Source organism: Lissotriton helveticus, chromosome 11 (genome assembly GCF_964261635.1).
Source record: "Lissotriton helveticus chromosome 11, aLisHel1.1, whole genome shotgun sequence".
Classification (NCBI taxonomy): domain Eukaryota; kingdom Metazoa; phylum Chordata; class Amphibia; order Caudata; family Salamandridae; genus Lissotriton; species Lissotriton helveticus.
This window is the reverse complement of record NC_136072.1, coordinates 1,064,677,806-1,064,703,128: the sequence shown is the minus strand read 5'-3', so window position 1 is coordinate 1,064,703,128 and position 25,323 is coordinate 1,064,677,806. Positions and strand designations below refer to the sequence as shown.

Here is a 25,323-nt window from a genome sequence, read left to right as displayed (position 1 = left end):
TTGACAGTTTGGGTACAAAGTGTTAGGAAGTTTGACGGCCATTGAAAGACAAGATTTTGGATAGCAACGTTTCTTAATATAGTTAGTAGGAAGGGAAGGGGATATTGTGTTAAACGCTGCTGACAGATACAGCAGCACCAATAATGCTGCCTGTCCATTATCCAGGAAGTGCCTAAGGTTATCTGTGACTGCATTTGGGACGAAAACCGGACTGTGAGGGGTCAAAACCTCCTGTTACTTCCATGAAGTCTGAGAGGTATTTATTAACGTGTTTCGCTAGAAGTTTACTCCAATAGGGAAGTGGGGAAATAGGACGGTAGTTAGACCGATCTTTCGGAGGAGCATTGGGTTTCTTTCTAATAGGAATTATTTTGGCAGCCTTCCATTCGGAAGGTAATTTGCCCTCTGTCAGGGAGGAGTTGAGAATGCGGCTGATTAGGGGGGGGTCAACTGTTTGTGGAGTAGCGAGAATACCTTAGGTAGGATATCCTGAGGGGAGCCAGATTTGACTGTTTTCATTCGGGACTCCACTGTGGCAGTTGAAAGTGGGGGGACGCAGTCCAAGGAATTAGCATTGTGGAAGTATGGGGGGTAAGGGGCAGTGGTGTCTTTCTGAGGGTCCTTATCTTTGGTGATACTATCGTAAATGTTATCAATCTTCTGAGTAAAGTGGTTAGCCAGCTTGTCACAAAGGTCTTGTGTTGGGGTTACTTCTTTAGGACATGCCTTAGGGTTTGTAAGAGTTAAGAATGCGGTAGAGTTCTTTAGAGGATTTTCTTGCCTGATTAAGTTGCGACTTGATGTGGGTTTTGCGAGCCTTCTTTAGATTTTTATGGTAAAGGGCCAGAAGGGTCTTGAGACGCCAGCGTCTTTCTAGCTTTTGCAATGGCTTTTTTTCTTCCCTTAAATGGGAGAGAACCATGTCGCCTGTGATCTGTTGGATTTGGTGGGGAAGGGTTTCAGTGGGGCCAGTTGGTCTAATGTAGTGTTAACTAGAATGTTCTAGTTGGCCAAATCCTCTTCGATGTTTTTATAAGTCAAATTGATATTAATTGGTAGGACAATCGCAAAACTGGCTTGATTTTATGCCATTGTCTACTCAACCTGCGGGAGGGTGTAATAGGAGTGGAAGTGGCCCTTACATCTTTTATGCATCGCCCTCTCCCTCTCCCCCCTCTCCCTCTCCTCCCTCTGGCTGTCTGACGTCACGGTGGGCGTGTGTGGACGACGGCCAGGGGCCGTCCATACCGCGCACGTGTCAAATTCTTCAGCACCGCGGGGAAATTCCGGCCCCGCGAAACTGATTATATATATATATATATATGTATGTATGTATGTATGTATGTATGTATGTATATGTATATATATGTATGTATATATATATGTGTGTGTATATATATGTGTGTGTGTGTATATATATATATATATATATATGTGTGTGTATATATATATATATATATATATATATATATATATATATGTGTGTGTGTATATATATATATATATGTGTGTGTGTATATATATATATATATATATATATATATATATATATATGTGTGTGTATATATATATATATGTGTGTGTATATATATATATATATATATATATATATATGTGTGTGTGTGTGTATATATATATATATATATATATATATATATATATATATATATATATATATATATGGGTGTATATATGTGTATGTATATATGTGTGTGTATATATATATGTGTGTATATACTTATATTTAATGTTTTAGTTCATACCTGTCAAGATTTTTTTATTTGCATTTTTCAAACTCAACATTACAGGCAAGAAGACAGCAGTAATTACACCTCTTCCCCCCCACCCCCCCACCCCCATAAAGTCCAAAGATTTCTTCACAGTTCGGTGATTCGGATACCCAGTGCACGGTGGCACCCATCTTGGTCATCCTGTTGCACCTCATCCATATCATCAGCGTCAAAATTCTCACCGTGTCCCTTACCTAGATCCCCCTCCCCTACATCCCACCCTCCAACCCGTGATGGTGTCGCCACTTGGACCAAACTTTTCGAATTTTTTTGGGGCATCCCCTCGCTTTGTAAGTCACTCTCTCGGCTGCCATATACAGGTCCAGTCCCCTTCGCCATTCCTCCAGTCCCGGAGGTTCCGGTGCCCCCCCAATACTTAGCAATGTCCCTTTTCGCTACCACCAGGGCCAGGATGAGGAAAATGGTGAGTGGGCGTGTCAGATCCACCTCCGTGGTCATACCTAGCAATGCCAACTTGGGGTCCCGGGGAATCTGAGTCCCTATAACTTCCTCCAGCTCCCTGAAGACCTGTGCCCAATAGGTTTGAATTACGTCACATGCCCAGATCGTGTGGTAAAAATCCCCATCACATTGGTGGCATCTAAGACATCGCGGGTCATCCACTTTCCCCATTTTACTAAGTCGCAGTCTGTCATAGTAGGTCCTATGGAGCACATTAAACTGAATAAGACGCAGTCTCGACTTGATCGCCACCTCCCGGGGATGCATCAGTGCTATTTCCCAGTCTAGGTCTTCCATCTCACCCACCTCTGCCTCCCACCTCTCTCTAAGTTTTGCCAGGTCCCCCAGCATATTGTTCGTCAAGGTTTTGTAGGTTAGGGAGACCGCCTGCCCCGGAATCTGCTCCTGGAGAAGCCGACCCTCCAACGGTGCGTATTCTGGGATGTCGGCAAGCGTGATGTTTTGGGCTCGCCATGCGTGTCTCAGTTGAATTTATTTGAAGTGCTGTGTGTTATGGAGGCCAAACTCATTTTTAAGAGCCTGAAAGGACTTCAGCTCTCCCTTGGCTATCACGTCTCCTATGGTGGAGATGCCGATGTCGTCCCACCTTTGAAAGCCACGTAGTTTGTTCAGTTCAGCCAGTCAGCGGCAGTGCCACAACGGGGTCTGTCGCGTGGGCTTCTTTTCCCACCCCATACGTTTCGTGGCCTTAGTCCATGCGGCGAGTGTGAGAGACGTCGCCGGGAGGAGCGGGGCCCTTCTAATGCCACCATAAAGGTAGTGCATTATATTGTGTGACGACATTTTGCCTCTCTCTAGAGCATATGTCGGATGGTCCGCCGGGGCGTGCAGCCAGTCATTAATGGGTATCAAATGTTCCGCCCAATAGTAGGCCTCCAGGTTAGGTAGCGAGATCCCCCCACTGTACTGGTGTCTCTGGAGTGTAAGCAGGGCCACCCTGGGATGTTTGCCTAGCCAGAGAAAGGATCGTAAGTCGGCATGGATCTTAGCGAAGACCCCAGTCAGGAGTGGGTAGTATTCGTTCTGTAATGCATAGAGAAATTTTGGTAGGGTTATCATTTTATAAATGGCCGCTCGGCCCAGGAGTGTGAGTGGGAGCTGTCTCCAGCGGTCCATATCCGCCACTGCATTCAGCATGATCCGTCCCAAGTTCCTTTGGAACGACATGGTCCTATCCAGGGTTATGTATATTCCAAGGTATTGGAAGCCGTCAGCCGTCGTCAGCAGTCTCTCTGGTAGCCTACCCCACCGGTCCCGTCTCCCCGGGTCGTATAGAATTGATTTATGCCAATTAGTTCTATGACCCGCCTGTCTCCCGTAGTGCTCTAGTTCCTGGGATAGCGGTGGGATGGTGGTCTCTGGTTTCGTTATATATAGCAAGACATCATCTGAGTAGAGAGATCTTTTCTTGTGTCGGATTCGTGTCAGTGCCTGTAAAACCAGAGATGTCCACATTTTGCCGGATCCGTGCTGCGAGTATTTCTATGGTGAGTGTAAAGAGGAGGGGGGGACACGGGGCAACCCTGGCGGGTGCCTCTCTGGATCTGAAACTCGCGTGAGAGCGTCTGGTTCACCCGTACCTTCGCTTTCGGGGTAGAGTATAGGAGTTGGACCCATTTCACGAAGTTTGGCCCAAAGCCAAACCTGTGGAGGACTGCAGTAAGAAATGGCCAATGCACCGCGTCGAAAGCTTTTTCAGCGTCCAAGGAGAGGAACCAGTGAGGTTCATCTCGCCCCCGCACTTCCTGTAGCCAGTTATGAGTGCGTCTGAGATTCATTTTAGTCGCCCTGTCCGGCAAGAAAACCGATTGATCTAAGTGTATGAAGTCTGGGATAACCGCCCTGAGGCGGGTTGCTAAGATGGTTGCTAACAATTTCATCTCAGTGTTGAGGAGGGAGATAGGGCGGTAGGAAGCAGTCTTCCCGTGGCTTGCCCTCCTTATAGATCGGGACAATCGTCGCCATGACTAGGTCCGGGGGGAGCTCCCCCTCTTGGTATGCACCAGCGAAGAGGGCTTTAAGATGTCGTGTCAATAGGTCCGCTGAGCGCTTGAAAAATTCAGCCGGGAAACCATTCGGGCCCGGGGTTTTTCCCGGCCACAGCTTGGCAATGGTCTCCCGGATATCGTCGGTCGTTATGTCCGCCTCCAGGCCCGCCCTGGCCTCCGAGGACAGCGCCGGCAGTTCTATCTGTTCCATGTACTGTAGCGCTTCCTCGCAAGTCGCTAGGTCTCTAGCTGCGTAGAACTGTTCATAATGGACCGCAAACGCTTCAGCTATCCCCGTGTCGGTACTAACCAGTGTCCCGTCCGCTCCGTGAACACTATCCACCCACCGAGCCGCACGCTCCTTTTTACTGAGCCACGCTAAAAGTTTGCCAGACTGGTCTCCCACGTCTTAGAGACGATGGAGGGCGGCAAGGGATTGGGTACTTCGCCTCGTTAGTCACCAATTCTCGGTATTGCCTCTGGGCGTCGGAGTTTTCTGAGAGTCTCGACCTGTTTAGATGTCTGATACTCCCTCTCCCACCCTAAGACCGTCTGTTCCAAGGCCGTGACCTCAGCCTGGAGTTTACGCCTTTCACCTCCCAGTCTGCCCTCTATCCTATCTCGCAGGACCGGCTTCAGGGCTTCCCAGAAGGTGACACTCGACTCAACCGACCCCTCATTTTCGGCGATATAAACCTTTCATGTCTGCGCGGATTCCTCGCAGTATGGCTGCGTTTTGGAGGTCCCAGGCTGCTAGGCGCCAGGAGCCTCTCGCGGTGCCCCAGGTACGCCCTATCTTTACTAATAACGGCGCGTGGTCCGATATACCCCTGGCCTTATATTCTGCAATGTCATCTACCTTCAGTTATTGTCGGGACATGAAAATATAGTCTAGGCGCGAGAACACCCTGTGGGCCCCTGAGTAATATGAGAAGACCTGTTGTGTCGGATGTAGCCATCTCCAGACATCTGTGAGTCCTAAGTTAGCCACCTGTCGTGATAGTGCGGTCTGGTGCCCCTCTCTACCCGGCTCCCCGGAACGGTCCTGTGCTATACTCATTACATCATTGAAATCGCCTCCCACCACTTGTACCGTGTCCGCAGTGTCTAGTAGGATATTCGCCAACGCTGTGAGCGTTCGTGCCTGCAAATTGGGCGGTGCGTATACCGAGATTAGAGTGTATGTGCGCCTATTCCAGGTCCCCTGCACCCCAGCGTATGTACCCTGTGTATCTATCCAGGTGCGAGTGATGGAGAATGGGGAGGTTTTTTTGATGAAGACCGCCACCCCTCTGGAGTCGGAGGTATAACCCGCATGGGCCAGGACTCAGTCTACCCCTAGCAAGCAATGAAGGCACACTGAGTACCCTTGAGATGGGTTTCCTGCAGGAAGGTAACATCCGGGTCTACCCTTTTAATGTAGGCATTCACCAATCCTCTCTTGACCTTAGAGCCCAGACCGTTAACGTCAGACCGTTAACGTTCCAGGTCAGGACGCTTACTCCCCTATCTCCCCCCTGTGGGTTGCCTACGGCACTCGCCATTCGAAAAAGCGGTAACTATCTGGAGTCAATCTCGGGACTGTATATGTGGTGTGGAGGTTCAAAGTGTGTCGCTGCCTCTCCTCAACTATTGCCCCCCCCTCCCAATTTTCCCTCCCCCCTTCCCCAACTTGGCACCCCCCACTCCCGCCCCCCTCCCCACCTCCCTCCCCATCCAGTCGCATCCTAACACAGGACAGAACTGTCCGCAGGAGTAGGCCTGTCGCCCACCCACCCATCCCTCCCATCAAAAAACCTTCAGAAAAAACACTCAATAAAACGTATTAAACAAGAGAGCGTGTCAACTTGCGTGCTGCTCCATGCCGGGCTGCAATCATCAAGAACCAGGTGCACCTCCACTCATGAATGTGAGTCTTTGAGTGTCAGGTTCAGGCATACTGCTTCGCCCTGAATCGTCTTGTTCCATGTCTCGGATCGCCTCTACCAACGGGTGAATTGAGCGCGACCCCCCTTCTTCTTCTTCCCCACCAGAGGTCCGATTCCCGGTCTCGTCCTCCTCATCTCCCTCCGACCGGGCTTTGCTCCGCAAACAGTCTTATCTGGATCCCACCTGGGTGCTTCCTCCTGGCGATGCCGATCGCCCACGTCGTGCACCTCCTGAACCGTGACCTTGGTAGGGTGTGGCCGGGGTTTGTCTCCTTGCCTGCCGGGACTTCAATCTCTGTGCTTTAGGTACCTCCCATCGGGGTCCGTGCGGTGGTGACTTGTCCGTCCTTTCGCGGCCATTGAGCTCTCTTTGGTGGAGTATAGGGCGTTCCTCCAGCCATTGCCAGGCATCCTCCGGGTGATTGAAGAAGAGTGACTTCTCTTTGTAGATGACTTTCAACTTTGCCGGGAAGAGGAGCATGTAAGAAATATGGAGTTCTCGCAGTTTCGCCTTCACTGCATCAAAGGAGCAGCGCTGCTTCTGCACCTCCTGGCTGTAATCCGGAAAAATCATGGTCGCGTTTTCCAGACGAATCTCCCCCATTTTTCTTGCTTCTCGCAGGATCAGATCCCGATCTGCAAAGTTGAGGAACCTTGCAATTACCGGTCCGGGTCTCGCACCCTCCGGCGGTCTCATCAAGAGGGCCCTGTGCGCCCTCTCGATGATGAAGCAGGAGGAGAACCTCACCGTCGGGAAGGTTTTGGTTAGCCAGGCGTGTAGGAATGCTGCCATATTCGTTCCTTCAATTCCTTCTCTAATACCCACAAAGCGAAGGTTATTGCGTCTCGCCCTATTTTCGGCATCATCCACCTTCCACATCAGTTGGCGATGGGATACTTTGAGTTCTATCAAACACAAAGAAGGGGTGAGGGCTCCTAACTCTACCACCCCAGACCCCCACAAAAATTCAAGTGAACACACAAGAGGGGTAGTAGAGTACACACAAAAAAAGCGACCACCATGAACGTAGACATAGGGGAATTCAATCATTGGAAAAAGTTGCCCTCACTCACATACCGAAGTATGTGACATTCTACCATCATTGGGCCTGCTTGCAATACGCCCTGGTGTAGCCACACCCAGGGCGGAGCATTAGGGAAGGGGGAAAAAAAACAATAATACATTTCACTCGACAGGACAAACCATAAATCACAGAATACACGTAACATATAATGTGATGTTATTTGTACCAATTACCAAGTGTCAGAAATAATAGTGCGACTAAAGTGAAGTTAATGGGAAATGTTAAAACTGATTAAGGGTGCCAACTGAAATAAGTGTTTTATTGGACATTACCTGGTACCCCTATCAGGATTAAAAACTCAAATTGGGATGGGAACTGTCTGAGGCCCAAGGATCTCACAAGACCTCCCTCCTGATACTGCTTATGTCGACATGTTTCAACCGTAATAAATGTGCCAGAGCTGGTCACCTCGGTATTCTTCAGGACAGTCGCCTTTTATTTCTGTCCGAGCCCTACCGCAGTTCGGTATAGTGGGCCCCTTGGAACTGAGCCGGTTTTTACAAATCCGTGCCCTCTCTTGTTACATGTAGAGGCTTATCCCGAAATACGGGAAAAACACTTACTGTGGATAAAAGATAAAATAAAATAATGTAGTACGCTTTTTTTTTACCATCTTCAAGCTTGCCATCTCTATTGTGCAAATCATTTGTGTCTCTCTTCTATCAAGCTGTTTTATGGTTAGGTTGGTAATGAATCCTCTTAATTCATTCATGATCCTTTAGCTGAAGTGGGATCTCTTTTCCCCACCCTTCCCAGCACGCGAGCACATTACTGTCCGACCTCTTGCTTCCCGATCGGATGGCTCATCAAACATCGTTTACACTCATCACATTACCCCGTGTAGGTCCATCACTCGCACCAATCTTCCCCGTTTTACAAATAATTACCCATCGTGCAACTCATCCATCAATACCATTTGCTTTACTTACCGAGTTCATTAAATTCGTCAACCCGAATTGGTGCCCTGCGGGAGGTTCCCCCTTCTAACACAACCTGTATATACAAGGGAAGATGTGGGGAGGAAAGTGCAAAGGAACGGCTTTAGAGTCGTGTTTCGCGTTTAACTGACTACCTGGTTTTGGCTTCCGTGTTGTTTAATCATGCCAAAACCCACGTTCCTTCCTCTCTCCCCTCTCTCTCCCCCTCCCACAGTGCTCCTTACTGTTCCTCGGGTGGCGTCCTGCTCCCTTGCCCGCTTTCCGTGACACCGCGTAGTCAGTGTTTACGGTAAGGTTGCGGCTTTAAATCTCTTAAGGGGGCGTTTTCCCGCTTGCTCTCGCTCGCGTCCATGTGAATGACGTGGAACTGCGTCCTTCCAACATCCACGGTATCTAGGATACCATGCTCGGAGGGTGTTGCCTGGGTGAATGTTATTACGCCCCTTGTGCTGTTACATCAGGCGCCTGCTTCCTCTGTTACCACATGTCAAGGACCGAGTTGCCCATTGGAACTCGTAGTTCCTACGTTTGCAATCCCACATATTCGTTTTTAGTTTTGCTCCCTACATCAAGTCAGCGTCTGTCCCATTATGCTTTGAGTTCTGCCATGTCCTTCCTCAGGGTCGTGATCGAATCTTCGGCCTCACCCAGACGTGTCTCCGCTGTGGTCACCCTGTCTGACAATTTCCGGAAGTCTTGCCTTAGCAGTGTTACTTAGGAGCCTACCTCGCCGATCTTAACCTCTAGAGCCGCACGGGATTCCTGGATGTCTGCTCGTGATGCCTGGATGGCTTCCATCAGGAGATCTGTGTCGGACCGTGCTCCAGAGGTGGCTTGGAGGGCATCAGCTGAGTGTTTAGGGGCGGCAAAGTTGTCCATTGGTCCTTGCTTGGCGGGCTTGGGGAGCGTGTCTTTCTTCCCCATAGTGTACAGAGTCTCGACTATACGCCCGTGGGCCACTCGCGAGCTCCTCGGTCTCTCACTATCTGTCCGGAGGTAGATGCAGGTGTCCTCCTGCGGCCGATACAGCGTACGGTGGTTCCACTTCCTTAAGAGGAAGGCGTCGTGAAGCTTGTCGCCTTAGCCCCGTCCACGAGGGCCCCGGGTCGAATGGCCAGCCGAATGCAGGGCCCAGGTAATTTAATAATTTTAATAATTAATAATAATTAATTTAATAATTAATTTAAACTTTATTGTTTAGTTAATTAAAACCATAACAATTTGATGTATTTCGCACACACATTATAAAAGTTTATAAATTGTCATTTAAAAAGGATTAAAGAACATTTAATAAGAACAGGAATTAAGAGTCAATGATTTTTCCAGATTATTAACAGTTGGGGTCTTCGTGTTGTTTAAGATATTTCTCAAATGCTTGCAAGAACTTCACCAGCTTGCAATGCATTCGAGGGGCAGTTATATCCAGGCTTCCAATTATAGCAGATCTACATGTTCGTAGCTTCTTAATCCGAAAACTTTGCTTTAAAAGGTGTGAACGTTCCTTAGACAACATCCTACAGTGGCAGATTATGTGTATTAAATCTTCTTTGGGGCTACCACACAATTGACATTTTACAGCTACGTGCTGATTCCAAGCTGGTTCCTCTGCCAATGTCGGGAATTTGCCAAATCGCAGTAACATCAGCTTTCTTTTAATAAAAATGGAATATGTTGTTTCCAGATACACTGCTGGGGTTAGTGTTTTATAGCCGTTTATCACAGCCCAGGAGTGCGAGCGATGGGAAAAAATCTCTTTGTCCAATACCAATGAATGGAATTTGGCCGCTTTATTTAATGCTTGTTTTAGTGCTGCAAATGACAGGTTTTTGTCCCATAGGGTTTTTGAACAAGTCACCTCCAAAGCGTGTGTGAGGAATTGATTTGCTTTGGATTTTTTTTGGGATTCAAGCTCTTGTCATAGGTGTGTATTAAGGTTATTATTAGTTGCTTTTTGCTTGATCTGATACCATACCTTGATATGAGTATAATCTGCCCACAGTTTCATTTTTTATGCCAAATTCTAGTCGCATTTGAGCTGGCGACGCCATCCTGGGTAATCGTAAGACCTTCTTGTAGATTTTTGTTGGTAAACTGTTAAGTAGGTCCATATCCTTTCCATGCAATGCCTCACTTGCATAGGATAGTGTTGGAAGAACTTTGTTGGCCATTACAATTATTAAAGGTTTAAGTGATGGACCTTCAAGTTTTTTTGTCAATGTACTTAGTCCGAATATCAGGGCACCCGCTCTTTGCGTCAGATATTTCTTCTGTTCTTTAAAATTAAGCTTATCATCCAGATAGAAACCCAAATACTTGTATGCTGAGACTCTCTCTAATGGTTTTCCTTTTAGCCAGATGTTGCAGTTAGATCCACGGCGATAGGTTATCAACATGGATTTGAAACATTTAAAACCAACTTATTTGCCAAAAGAAATGTTGAGAGTTCAGTAACTAATCTGGTTAAACCAACTTTCGTTAGGCTCATGAGTACTATATCATCGGCGTAAGCCAAGTGGGTCAGCTGTAGGTCTCCTAATTTAGGTGGGTGAGCATTACAATTGTTCAGTTTCCCAGTAAGATCAGAGATGAAGAGATTAAATAAATGAGGGGCAAGAACACACCCCTGTTTGAGTCCAATTGATGTAAAGACTTTTCTCGACAACCGTGTGCCATCCCCTATTTTTACTTGCGACCAAGTACTAGAATAAAATAACAGCAAACCCCTTAAAATGTTCTCCGGTATTGCCCATGCTCTCAATTTCGACCACAATAAGTTACGGTCCACACTGTCAAATGCAGCCTGAAGATCAATTAAACACAGGTTAAGGTCCCGTTTGCTGGTAATACACTTCTCCGCGATCATAGTGATGGATAGGATATTTGCTATTGTACCTATCCCCTTCCTGAACCCTGTCTGATTGATGGGTATCAGCTCTTTTTCACTTGACCAAGTGACCAAATCATTTAAGAGAAGCGTTGCAAAATATTTTGCCTCAACGTCCTGCAATGCTATTAGGCGATAGTTATTTGGATTTGATCTTTCACCACCTTTATAGATTGGCGTAAATATGGATCCTTGCCAGCTTTCGGGTACTCTGTTCCAGTTTTGCACGTCCAAAAACAGTTGCGCCAGACAGGGTCCCCAAAAGTCCGGAGCGTGTTTGTAAGCTGCTTGCGGGATGCCGTTCGGGCCTGGCGCCCCATTGGGTTTAGCTTTTTTGATCAGTTTAATGATCTCTTCCGCCGTATATTGTTTATTCTGAGGAACAGTGCTGGTTACATTACAGGGTTCACTAGTCATAGGTTGTCTCCCTTATTCTTCTGCGGGGCACATTTTGTTTTGACTGTTTAGACCAAGAGCGTTACTCTGAATTTTTGTCGAGATATCTGTAAATTTAATAGCAAGAAACGATGCCCACTCCGATTCCTGCACATTTGATATGAGGGAGTTACAGGGTCTTGTTAACTGATTTATGGTTTGCCAAAATATATTGGTATTCTGGAGTTTTGAACTGAAGATTAATTTGGACCAAAAACTCTCGTTAGTTGACCTTTTATGTTCCCAAACCTTATTTTTATATTCTTTTCTTTGTATACGGAAACTGGCCCATTGACTGGTACCACGGTCTGACAACTTTATCTTCCTTTGATTTTTTTGAAGTTGTCTACGCAGGTCTTGTAGCTCTTTCGGATGTTTTTGCTGTGGTCCATCTATACTGGATTTCATAACTGGCAACTTCATTCTTTGTTTTAGTTTTAACAGAAAATGGGACCATACTTGAATCGTATCCGTTGATGCATTCCCAATCTCACTCAATGTATCCTTCATTATAGTGAACCACTTGTGATCATTGGTATTGGACCAATTTATGCGTTTCAGGTTAACAGAACTTAGCTGACCTTCTAACATGTATGACGGTTGCAATCTTTCCTTATTGAGGTTGATTATAGTGTGTTGCATTGCATGGTCACTCAACAGGGTAAACTCAATTTGAAAGCTGATCACCAAGGGGATTATTGAAAGACTGACAATTGTAAAGTCCAAGGTGGATTGAGAGTGTGGACCATAATACGTTTTACTGGGGGGCTGATCTTCAGGAAACCTCCCATTCAATGCACGCAACCCAAGAAACTCCAGTTCAGTCACTAGTTTGATTGCTAGTCGATCCTTCCGTATTCCAAGACCACCTTGCATCTGTTGGGGAACACCCCAATGGATGTTATCAGCTGATTATTTATCGTCCTCTTCCGGTGTTAGGATCAGGTTGGAATTAAAGTCACCAGTGATTATTATATTGGATAGTGGGTCTGAGGATCGAAGGTCAGTAATGACGTTGCACAATATCGCATTCTTTAACTTTTTCTCCTTCATTTTGGGTTGCGTGTAGTAATTAACCAAGATTGTTGGCTTAGAATTCTTTGTGTGTTGATCTGATAGTTTAATTAGCTGAATACTAGGATCTGGTGATTGTCGTTGAACTGAATTAATTTTTAAAGATGAGGACACATATACTGCAAGGCCACCCATGGCACGTCCATGGCTCTTACATTTTTCAGCAACTACGTTATGGTGTATAAACCCCACTAGTGCAATTTCTTTTTGTAGCCAAGTTTCCTGTAGCGCAATTATGTCACAACCGCGCCATTCTTCCAATGGTAGGCCTCCTTCTAATAGTCTTTTTGCACCAGCAATGTTCCAAGATAACACGTGTATGACCTTGTTTGGATCTTGTTTCAGTTTACCTTTAAACGGTCAGACCTTCCGTTTTGCATTTAACATTCCAGGGAGCCATTTCCAGTTATCCATGGTGTTTTGTGACTCCCCGTTATGCCGTACTATTTGATCACATGTTTGTAAAGGTTCACTTCTACCCTTTGCGTTGAATAGAATTGAGTATACAGATTTTTGTTGGTTTTTATATGCATCATCAATTTTCCTAATAAGTTGAGCTCCGCCCGACCTCTTCAATGGAGGGGGGTAGCGTGGGGAAATTTGGTAGGATATTTGAATGCCCCAAGATTGGAAAATGTCCGCTTTTCCCATAATTGCTTCTGCTGTTTCTGTTGATTTCCAGATTGTCAGGGACTGATCTGTTGATGTATCATTACGGCCTTTAAGAAATTGGACCTGCTCAAGATCCGTTGTTTTGATATCTTTTAGGTCATCAAATTAAGCTAGTAACTCATGGGCCCCCTGTGTCTTATACTCTGGTGCCCATATTATTTTATGCAATTCTATTCCAAGTTCTTGGTTGATTGGCGGTTTCGGAATGCCAGGTTCCGTCTTTACTTGAGCGACTTCTGAGTTCCTTACACAAAACTTTAAACTTTTCTGCGTCTGGGAGTTTAGCTCCATGTTCAATCTTTGGTGCTCACGATATTGTAAATCCTTTCTGGTTGGATTAGCCAGATCTGTTATTGTTTGTGTCGAGGAATTTGGTGTAACCTTTGGACTATACACTGACATTTGGGCAAGGCTGATTAAACAATCTGAGGCAGTATTTTTATCTGCCGATTGATCAATTACCTGTGGTTTAGGTGGTATTAACTTCACTGTACAGATACTAGATTGCAGTCGCCCCTCCTTGTCATCCTTTTCCCCACTTTGATCACTGTCTTCAGTAGGCTTGGTCTTGACTTTTACTGCTGGCTCCATGCTCAGATCACCTGTATTCTTACACTTATTGTCTGGATTTGAAATGATCGGATGATTAGTACAGCCCATCTCAGTTTGCAGTGTTTTGATAATGTGTAAGGATTTATTTGCTGTCCCTGTTTGCTGAAGGCTTTTTGAGGCTGTTGTAGACAATGTTTTACCAACTTTAGATGTGTCATAACTTGCTGATGTGACTGGATGGCAGCCGCGGTTGTCAGTATTTTTTTATGTTCTTTGTTCCAGGACAGAAAAAATGGGATATAAGCCATTACCCATTTCTGAAATTACCTCACTTTTCTTGTTTCGGGCTTTCCTCTCTTTTTCCTTTGTCTCTTGGTTAACATTCGTTTTGCGGACTCATTATTACTGGAGTCTTTCTCAGCAGTTGTGTTGGTTCCTTCGCCAGTATTGACATTGACCTTGGGCGTAATTGCCTCATTTGTTCTTAATGCAGTTAGGGTTGTTTCGTCGTGCTGTACAATTACTTCGGAATTAGGACTGATCAAACCGTTCAACTTCTGATCTGCGTTGATCTGTCTTTGATTTAATTTTAGAATCTGTTCAAGAATGATAGGAAGAGAGTTCAGTTTATCCAGGACAGGGCCACAGGAGCAAGGGGATTGTAACTGATAAGTATGTGCTTGAGCTCTAATTATTAGGCTGTTCAGATTGTCCAACTTTGTGTTTATCCCAGCAATATTAAACGCTATAATGTTCATTAAGTATATTTGAATGTCCAACTTGTCAGATTGCATTATCAAAGTTTTAGTGGACGTTTGCAAGGCTTTTAAAAATGGGGAAACCAGGTTCACAAACGCCATGTCCATTTGTGTTTTAGTCATGGGTTCCTCCTTTAACGGATCATTATAGTTTGTATTCACTACTGGCAGTTGGACCGCCCTGAGACCCGTTGGCCTCAATGAGTGGTCTGAGGCGCTCACTATCCAGGCATCTGTTCTCCTTGTCACTCTCAATGGTAATCTCAATTGCTCCTAACCCTCCTAACTCCCTATTGCCTGGAAAAAACTCAACAGACTCAACCATATGTTCACCTCTCTCTATCGATAGGCTTGTATTGGGGCTGTGGCAGGCACACATCTGGCGCTAATTCCTTCAGGACCGCGCCTTTGGCTTCCAGAGTAACTGTAGATTCTATTAAAGCTGGACTTAGATTGGTGGTTGTTTGCATTTTTGGGGGCTGTTTTATTGAAGATGTCATTGGTTTAACCACTGGGGTAGTGTGTACTAGTGCTACTGTTGTACCTTCACTATATTTCCCCCGACGGCCTGTTGATTTTTCTGTGTTATCAAAAGCCTCCGACTGTTCAGTATGTTTGCTGGGCTCACAAGTATCACAAGTGTCACTTGATTGAATACTAAGCCTCCCAGGGGCAGTTATCATTGGTAATGATGAAAAAACATTGTATGGCATAGCCGCCATGTGCTCCGCCGGGGAAGTCCTTGTTGTTGAAGGAGCAATTGGAGATGATAGGCCCAAGACTCCCTCCGTTGAGGAAAATAATACATCTCCCGGGTCTTTCAGAAACTGGACTCTTAAACATGAAGAGTTTTTATTTTGAATTGACTTCTCAAAGAGAGTTGCAATTGGTGAGATGAGTGGATTCGGTTTTGGACTGTTTGGCTTATTAGCATTCAGTTTCTCCAGTCTTTTCCGTTTGAGAGAACCTCGTGAGGCTGATGTCTTATCCCCTGGTGGTTTTCTCACTTTACCAGACCTCATGGTGTGACTTAAGTATGTCTTTCTTTGTCTTTATCTTTGGTCAGTAAATAAACAGTTGAGCAATACACCTCCCTGTACCTTATTCTCTGATTCGCCTTGCCTTGCCACAGAACTCTTTACACGACTCCGCAGGACTCCACAGGACTCCGATTATTATCCTGCCTCCACGGCCAGGGGCACCGGCTCCGGCCCCTTCTGACCCCCTTCGGCACAGCAGAGCAAGGAGAGGTGTGGCAGATACGTGCGAGATGCAATGGAGGTGCGAGGAATGAGAGATGAGGCACAAACTTAAATACCTCCACTGATGCTTGAAAATTCGTGGGGCTCTGATAGCAGCACTTTGATGGCAGCACCAGAAGCTAGTGCACTGCACTTCACTGAGACTCCGTGGCACTCTGCAACGCTGTGGCTCGGGGGAAACAGGGAAAAAAACTGCAAAACCCGCATAGAGGAGAGGGAAGCCTTGGGGACAGAACCGACCAGCCAGCAAACAAAGGCGTAGTCTGATTACACACTTAGCTCTCTCTCTCGGCTCACCGCACGCAGCCTGCTCACCGGGGCTCACTGGAACCGTGCTCACCTGCCTTCTCACTCGGCACAATGCGTGAAGCCACCGGAGTGCAGCACGGTCTGCTGGGTCAGCTCCGAGACCGCGTGGTTCGCACAACTGCCCTCAGCTCACCTCCGTTCACCAGCAAAATGCAGATGGCAGCTAACTCGTCAGTCTCAACCCAAAACACAACCCGCTGCTGTCGCTGCCACGGACCCCACAGGGGCTCCGGAGTCGCAAAGTGCCTCGCAAAGTGCCTCGAAGCTGCCTCACTCCTCTCCGCAGCACGCCGACCCGCTGGCCCAGAGTAACGGCTACAATCTCGATACTCTCGTCTACCACTCGACTGCACTGCAGGGCCCAGGTCACTCTCCCGTGACCATCACTACTTAGGGCTGCAGTTTGTGATCTTCCTAGCACTCAGTGTTCAAGACCGCCTCTCCTCAGGTGTCTGGGGTGCTCCCTCGCCTTGCCCCAGTCCCCGACTTTGCTTGAAGACCCACCCTCGGAGGAGGAAGGGCACCCTATTGAGGGAGGTGGTGTGGGGGCCCCACAGGGGTGAGCCCCTTATGTGCAGGCGGAGGGTCGGGTCAATGAACACAGCCGCCCCCTCAGTTCAGGATCCGAAGGGGTCCCGGCGCTGCTATGGGGACCAGCGCCTCTGCCGCAGCACCCCCCGGCGCTTTTGTGCAATGGCGGCCACCATCTTGGTAAAGGCGCCGTCTCTTCGAAGCAATGCGGGCGGCCTCCCGGGGCCCTGTCTCCGTCCTCCTCGCCGCCCGCTGCCCACGGCCGTTGTGCCTCGCTCTCTCACCTCCCGGTCCGGCAGTCGTCCGCTGGAGAGCCTCCGCCCCAGTCCTACCGCCTCTTCACAGCCGCGGGCGCCATGTTGGTACAGTATACCGGCTCCACCGGAGCCCGCCGGCGTCCCACCGAGGCGTCTAGAGACCGCACCGCCCAGGGGGAACCTCGCCGGGGCGGCCCACGCTGCAGTCTGTTTCTGGGCTCGGGGACCCGGAGTCTGCGCCGTCCTCGGGGTTCGTGTTAGATGGCCGCTATCTTGCCACCGACAGACCTTCTGAGTCAGCGCGATCGATTCGGTGATTAGCCGGTGTGCAGGTTTGTAAGGGTCACGTAGGGGGTCCGTAGGGGGTCTAAGCGCTTCAGGATGACCCTCACTCAATTTTGGTGGCTCTGGGGTATTTTGAAAGGCGGATTATGTGCAGCTCGCCCGGAGCTCCGGCAAGTCACCTCTTATCGGGCCATGCTGTTGGCCACGCCCCTCCATACCTGTCAAGATTAATTAATGAACAAAACATGGGGTTCATTCTGTATTTAAAAAGGAGGGCATTTTGGTGGAGGGGGTCTACTCCCATTAAAGAGAAAAATGCATACTCTGGTATGTATTCATGAGAAAAATTTGCATATTAAGTTAATTTAGAATTAAATACACAAATATATATTGCAATAACGTTTATAATAAAGTATGTTAAAGTTGATTTAAATATTGAATGATATACTAAATTTAAAAACAAATCAATAGACTCGAATATAAAAATAAAGTTTAAATTACTAATGAGTAAACGTCCCATCAAAGATTCAACTTTCTTAAAATTTGACTGGATAAGAAACACGTTTGACCACGAGTTCTATATACACTCTTTCAAACATCCTTCTGCTAGTGATTTAGATCAATTTAGGTCCAGAAAAAGCTGAGAACCGATCTAATTTTATACTAGAAAGAGGTGATGAAAGGATGCTTGCAATAAGTCTAAGCACAAGCCGTCGCTCAGGGTAGCATTCCAACTCCTCATTCTTGTGCCCACCATGCTACCTCTGATTTGGATAGTGCTGGGTCTAATCTGTCTTGGTCCTACTCCAATGGGAAGTATGAGATCAACCGTTACTTCCAAGGCAGGTCCTAATTAAACCGTAACACAAGCAACCCAAGACAGACTGACCTAACCTGTTATTTCAAGGTTGTCTTGTTTGTTTTGTTCTGTTTCCTGTTACTTAGTTGCAGCACAGTTCTATATTACAGCACACCAAATGCATTTCTGTTTTTGCCTGAGTAACATGTTTAGTGGTATCTAGTTCTACTGAGCTAATGTGCCTCTCTGTGTTCAGTTTAAAGTAAGGTGCATGCTTAGTTAAGTTATAGGTGTATGTAATGTCTTCAGAGTTGAAAAGCCCTGATCTGTTTTTCTTAAGAGTTAAGTACATAAGCCATGTTAATGCTACAAAGATGCAATAAAAGTACTGCAAAATAAAAAAAAGTTGACGCCTGTTAAAATTGTAAAAATATTTTATACTTTTTGATGCTTAAATGTCTTTAATAATATATCTGACCTGTGTCTACTGCATGTATGAAGGAAGTGATAGGTCAATACAAATATTGTATTGTAATTCTTCTTTTACATTTTTTGAGATGATGGACCCAGCACAAGATCTTTTGCTTGCTGCTTTGAGCGAGAGCGGAATTAGTCCAAATGATCTATTTGATTGTGACTCTTTGGACGTTGGCCTTGCAGCCCCAGCACAGACTCCAGTTAGTCAGCAGGTAACGTTTTAATTTTACTTTCATTGGTCTTATAAAGATTTTGTTAATTCAGCTTCTATGTTGCTGTGGTATCTAAACCAGAACTCCTGTATGTTTCGTTGTTGAGATTGCCTTGTTGTACACTAAAGGGAAACTATTTGCAAGATTTGTTCGTTGTAGCTTAAGATGAGTGTCTGATTTTAACTTTATTCCTATGAAGCAATCTGGATTTAGGCAAGGATGCTCGACCATTGGTGACATCAGTGCATTAAAATGATTGGTTGGCACAACCTTAAAAAGAAATCTCAATATGTACGAATGTTATGTAGATTATTTGTCTGCATTTGCTAAACGTTAAACGACAAAAACTCTGCGATAAATTGTGCGGTCATGGGATCAGTCCCACAATCCTGTTTTGGTATCTCTCCATGATAAAACAGGGCTATAGTTTAAGCTGACACAAAATGTCTTGTCACTAACTATGTCTACAGCCAACGGAGTGAAACAGACACTTTTTTTTTTTTCGCTGTACATTGCAGATCTATCAATTTTTAAATTCTCCTGAGGGACTGGCCTCCAAGCTGGGAGGTAAACGGTAAACCAATTAGTTATTTGGCATATGCTGATTATTTTATTTTTAATTTTCATTAACTCCATCAGGACTTCAATCCCTATTACCAAAGTTACAACAATGTACTAATGAAATAGATTTAAGTCATCCCCATTCAAACACATTTTATGACCTTTGTGAAAGCCGGGAAACATGTTAAGCAAAAAGTCGATGGCAAGATTCTGTAGAAGTATCGCTATACAATTACGTAGGCTTAATAAAAGATTAGGGTACATATGTCCTCCTTTCCAATTTACAAACTAATGCCCGGACAATATCCCTCTCACATAAGTAAAATTAATGGGAGTTCATGGAGGATATGCAGTCTGTCAATCTTTAAAATGGATGGAAACAAAATTAGTACTTACCTTTATTGTACAGAGCTTTAGTTCTTCCTGAAAAATCCATTAACTATGTGGATACAATTTATATAAAGAGCTCAGATTTTTGTTGAATCTTTAATTGCTTTTCCATTATAAAATGCGACTAACTATCCTTGATGTCATTAATCGAGCATCGCTCAGCAGCAATGTTGAATTACTTTTGCAACTGTGCAGTAGCAAAGAAATATCCTTCAAGATTTTTGTTTTACATTGAAGTAACAAACCGTCAAGGCTTATGTACTGGGCTGAGCTTGGCATCTGTTAATAAAATAATCGGGGAAAACAATTTACTACTGTCCCCAGATTTCATAAAATTGGAGCGGAAGAGGGTAATTATACAAACTCTCTGGAGGAACGCCAGAGCTGCGAACTTGCAGACATTACAGAAACCTTGGTATGCTAATTATATAATGGAGTATATCCAGGCTTTTCAATTCAAAATATTGAGACTACATCCAGTTTTTCCCGAGAACAAACCTTTTGTTTCTCCTTCAGGGGGTCAATTGATACTCAAACTCTCAAGTGGCCTGCCCATATGCAGGTTCCTAGACCAGAGCACTGACAATATAACCTGACAGTTGGTGCTCCAGAATCCTGCCTAGTTAGGAAAAATAAATTAAGCGCAGAAATGTTTTTTTTTTTTACTTGGCTACAAACATCTGGATTGTTTGACCCTCAGATTCTCATCTTCAGGCAGAATACCCTTATTGCAAGTAGATGTCTAGAATTGTTAATGGCATTCACTTTTCCACCTTGCTTGAATACCAGTGAAGGCACCAGTATTTGTTATTTTGGAGATCTGAGTAGCCTAAAAAGATGGTTCTCGTCATGCGTTCACTCCACCCTTTTGAAATATTCCTTTACAGGGAAATAAAAATAAGCATCTGTACGTTGCTCTGACTGGATCAGGAAGTTGAACATAATAAGGATTCTAGATTGTGCTCTTTCAGCGTATTTCCTGAAGTACTTGCCTTCCCTCAAAGTCCTGGCTCTAAATGTTACATATCTTTTACCTCCTCATAGATACATCACACTCTGGACACATCCCTGGCAAAATCTGTGGTCTACCTCCATTGCCACGCGCTTCGCCATCTTCCCACTCAGCCAGTGGTCCTTCCACATCAATCTGCAGGTTATAGGTACAAGAGTCACAACTCCTAAAAAAAAAAAAAAAAGTCTTCTGCACCCAATACGTTATTTATTTATTAATTATTTATTTTTTGCACTTATAATGCGCGCAGATACCCACAAAGGGTTTCCCGGCGCTAGGACTAAGAGGCCGAAAACACAGAAAGCAACACGGTCAAAGACCACAATTATTTATTGAAAAGCCAAGTTTTAACGCTTTTCTTAAAACTGGCAAGGTTTTCCTCCTTACGTAGGGCTGAGGGAAGGGAGTTCCAAAGGACTGGTCCCAGATGGGAAAAAGATTTTCCTCCCACTCGGGCCAGTTTAAATCTAGGAACCACAAAGTTTGCTCCATTTGAAGACCGAAGGTTGTGTGCAGGAGCGTAGGGCCTAACCAGTTTTTGCAGATACTTGGGTGCGGTCCCTGCCTTGATCTTAAACATGTAGGTCAAAGCTTTGAACCGGACCCGGTTCTCAACCCTGAGCCAGTGCAGGTCCTTCAGGTGCTTCAAAATCCTTGCTGTCCTAGGAATTTTACACAGCAGCCTGGCTGCGGAGTTCTGGACAAGCTGAAGCCGCCTAGTCACGGCTAAGTTGGAACCCAGGTATAAGATGTTACCGTAGTCAAGCCTAGATGTGATCAGTGCATTGACTACGGTCTTCTGGGTATCCACACGCAGCATCCAGATAATCTTCCGCAGCCATTTGAGGATAGTGAAGCAAATGCCAGCCACTTTATTGACCTGCTGTTTCATCGATAGTGAATCATCGATGCACACCCCTAAATTTCTGACCTGGGTGGCCGGGATGGGAAAAGCACCCAAGGATGGCGGCCAATGGGTATCCTGCCACAGATCTCTGTTCTTACCTAGGAGAAGGATCTCCGTCTTCTCCCCGTTGAGCTTCAGCTGGTTTGTTGACATCCAGCTGAAGACTTCGTGAAGACCTAGTTTCAGCGCAGAGGGGGATGAAGGCTCTGAGTTGGTAAGAGAAAAAATAATCTGCGAATCGTCCGCATAGGTCATGAGTTCTAGACCTACTCGCTCTGCTAGATCGGCGAGAGGGCGGAGATACAGGTTAAAAAATAGCGGACTCAAAATTGAGCCCTGAGGCACGCCATGGGGTGAGAAAAAGGTGTCTGACTGAGCCTGAGAGGACGAGATCTGAAACGTCCGGTTGCTCAAGTAGGACCCAATCCAATCCAGCGCTGTCCCTCCGACACCATCCTCACTCAGCCTGGTAAGCAGTCTGTTGTGTGAGATGGTGTCGAAGGCTGCGCTTAGATCAAGCAGGACAAGAGCAACCGTTTGCCCATCGTCCAGGAGCCCCCTGATCTGCTCGGTGACTCCCAAGAGGGCGGACTCGGTGGAATGGCCCGCCCTAAAACCTGACTGGGAGAAATGGAGTAAGTTGTTATTCTCCGTATATGTTGAGAGTACACCATGAATGTGCTTCAAGATTTTTGAGAAAGCAGGCAACAGGGATATCGGGCGATAGGACGTTATTGGATATCATTGGAGTCCCACCAGATGTGGAGGTCATATCTAAACCAAACACTGCCACCCAAGTCCTAATCAAGCTACAGTAGATGCTCACCTATACGATTGGAGTTTCCTCAATATATGGTGTCTCTAGTTGATGGCATAGATACCTTGAGGGGATTGTGGGTTTCTGCTTGTTAAATCTGAACCTTATTGGAGCCAAGATTTTATGCATCTACCTAGTGCCTTGCACTTTGCACCGTATAGGGCCTCTATAGCAGTGTCTGGGCGATCAAACTGCAGTTCAATCTTCCGATGATGGTGCACTGTGAAGAATCTTGTGAAATGGATTCTGCTTTGCTGATCTGTCATGATCCAAACAATTATAAAGGACAACTGCCTGATGGTTTGGGAGCTCATGCATTTTCTTATAGTACAAGTAAACATAGCCCCAAAATTACATTTCCTCCCACATCCAACTTAAGAATTTGAGGGCAGTCCATTCAGCTATCAAGGCCTTTTTATTCCAGCAGTAAAAGTCAGTTTTGCTTATGTGGATGGACAATAAACGTACAACCAATCTATTTTTTTATTTAATTTTTATTGAAAAGATGCCATTTCAATGAAGCAGTTACAATGGAACAATATAAAAATCTAGAAACGTCTACAAACATATAAATCCCAAATATTACACCATCAGACATGAGTGGGTAATTTCAAACTGCGAAATCCATTTTTTATTTGTTTTAAAGTAAAATTTGCTCTATATAGCCTGCAATACACTACCAAAAATGTAAATCTATTTAAACAATAAAAATGCCTTAATGACTAGTGAAGTATATTTAATATGCATTTAATTTATAGAAAATAACAAGTATGTGTGTACATTGTTATGAATTTGTAGATCTCAAGATGAGGAAGATCCACTGGAGTGTTCCGGAGATTTAGATTTTTTTAGAAAACTTAAATCGTCAAAGGCTAAGCATCGCTGCAAACGCAGTCCGTGACTGCAGGGAGAGCTAGAACAACTCTGTCTACGTCCCAGGGGCTGGCTGGAAGAGGATCAATGCGGCTTGGGTGTTGGGGCCAGGGAAGGAAAGTTGTTCCGGCACCAACACCAAAACTGCAGTCATCATGTTCTGAACTATTTTCCAGTACCCATCAAGGGATTTATAGGGATGATTCTAAGCACTTACCTAGTTGGCCTCAGATGTCTGCTGGGAGCTGTAGTTCACGGATGTGGGCTGCAGTGCGAATTGGACTTCTAACACGCCCCACCTGGTCTGCCACCAAAGGGAGAACGATAAGGTTATTAATGCAGTTTGAAGAGGGAGACTGTGTTTTCAATGGCATACACAAAGGCATACTCGCCGAAACACGTCCTGCCATTGCCAAAATAAACGTCTTTTCCTCACTTCCCTGCTGTGTCCCTCGGATTACTTCTTCCTGAAGAGATCGCGTCCTCAATTGATATGAATTTGTAGTCCTCCAGATGAGGACGATCCACTTGAGGGTTCCGGAGATTTCGATTTTTTAAGAGAACTTAAATCTCAACGTTTTAGTCCAAAGCACAAACCAGCATTGGTAACTGTAATATTTTGAAAAGTTTATAAGAGTTGTTTCGCAGCTCTGGCACAGACTGGGTGACCAATTCCGACAGTTGGGTTGGGGTTGGCGAGGTGGCGGCAATAAGGCACATGTGGAGAGTTAGCTGGTCACCAAAGCAGTCTCAAGTCCAGTCCCACTCTTTACATTAAGACTACCATAGACTTCAATAGAGTGATCTGATGCTGGGGATGCAAAATCCTGAGTCCACAGCTACGGTGGGGTGACTTTTGCCACAGGGGTCAGAGTTCCTTGAAGTCCTCTTTGGGCCAGTAGAAGTCAAAATGCGGCTGGGCTACTGGTCTCTGGACACAGTGGGTCTAAGGATATTCTTGGTGAGGGATAGTGTCCACACTCTGCTGAGACTCCCGATTACGGTGAAAAGTGGTGTGGAGTGGAGATCCTCTTGGTTGCACGCTGATGGTCCGTAGTAATTACTTGTGAGTGGCTACTGACTGGCCAGGACCAGCGACTTTACCTTTTTTTTTTTTTTTATTCTTTTTATTAGTGATATTACAGTAACAGTACACATTTTACAATCACAAAGGAATGATGTTACAATAAAATCTTTTAAGGGCTATATATGTTTCCACTTTTGTTAGCTTCGGAGAAAAGCTTATCCATCCAAGTTTTTCAGGGGTGACTTTAACTTTTGTGGCCGTGGTGCTAAAATAGCTGGGTCAGCCAACAGAACCATGGAGTCACAACTTCGATCTGGGGCTTAGAAGCACCTTTTTCTCGCGCCAGGCACCACAGGCACAGTCCTCTTTCTTAGCCCCATCACATTTTGACTGACCCTTTACGACCTTTTATCAAAGTGTTTTTTATTTTTTTACATTTCTTTTAGACCTGGTCTTCTGGTGTGGCAGGGATGTCCACAAAGAAGGTTGGTATTCAGTCAAATGTCAGTGACTGATCCACACCTAGTCTACTTCTAGTGCCCTGAGCGCAACTACTATTGCCAAGGCCTGCGTTGATTGTCGTACCGAGCAACCCAAAGCCTTCAGGGAGCAAATCGTGAAGCTCCTTGCTACTCTAAGTGCGACAGTCTTGATCTTGATCAAGAGGAAGGTCCCATGATCGGTCGCAGAGCCATCCATGTTCGTCGCAGTCAAAGGCGTTTGGGTAAGTCCCACAAAAAGAACTCATTCGTCGAAGGCATCTGAAAAGTCACGGAAATGCCTGCATTCGAGGCCTTCTTCCGTAGTGGAGCTTGAGCCGTCTGTGCCTCCCAGAGTGATCTGGAGCAATCTTCGCCCAACTCCTTTAGTTTTGAGGCCATACACTTCATGTTTGTGCTGCCAGTCTCCCCTGCTGGCGTGCCCTCGGGCACCAGTGGTTTGGAAGGGGCCCCTACTGGATTTCTGCTGGTTGGGTTTGCCCCTGGCACCAGTCAGGGCTCCTTGGATCCAAGGACT

At 45.6% G+C, this 25,323-nt stretch overlaps 1 protein-coding gene across 6 annotated transcripts in view; it reads left to right on the top strand.

Moving 5' to 3' along the window:
* SBNO1 (strawberry notch homolog 1) overlaps nucleotides 1-25,323 on the top strand; it is a 1,344,504-nt gene that overhangs the window by 118,976 nt on the left and 1,200,205 nt on the right. For all 6 annotated transcript variants that reach the window (XM_078667602.1, XM_078667600.1, XM_078667599.1 and 3 more), the window contains one exon: nucleotides 18,588-18,719. In XM_078667602.1, coding sequence (XP_078523728.1) covers nucleotides 18,588-18,719 — 132 coding nt within the window. The remainder of the gene's footprint in view (nucleotides 1-18,587; nucleotides 18,720-25,323) is intronic.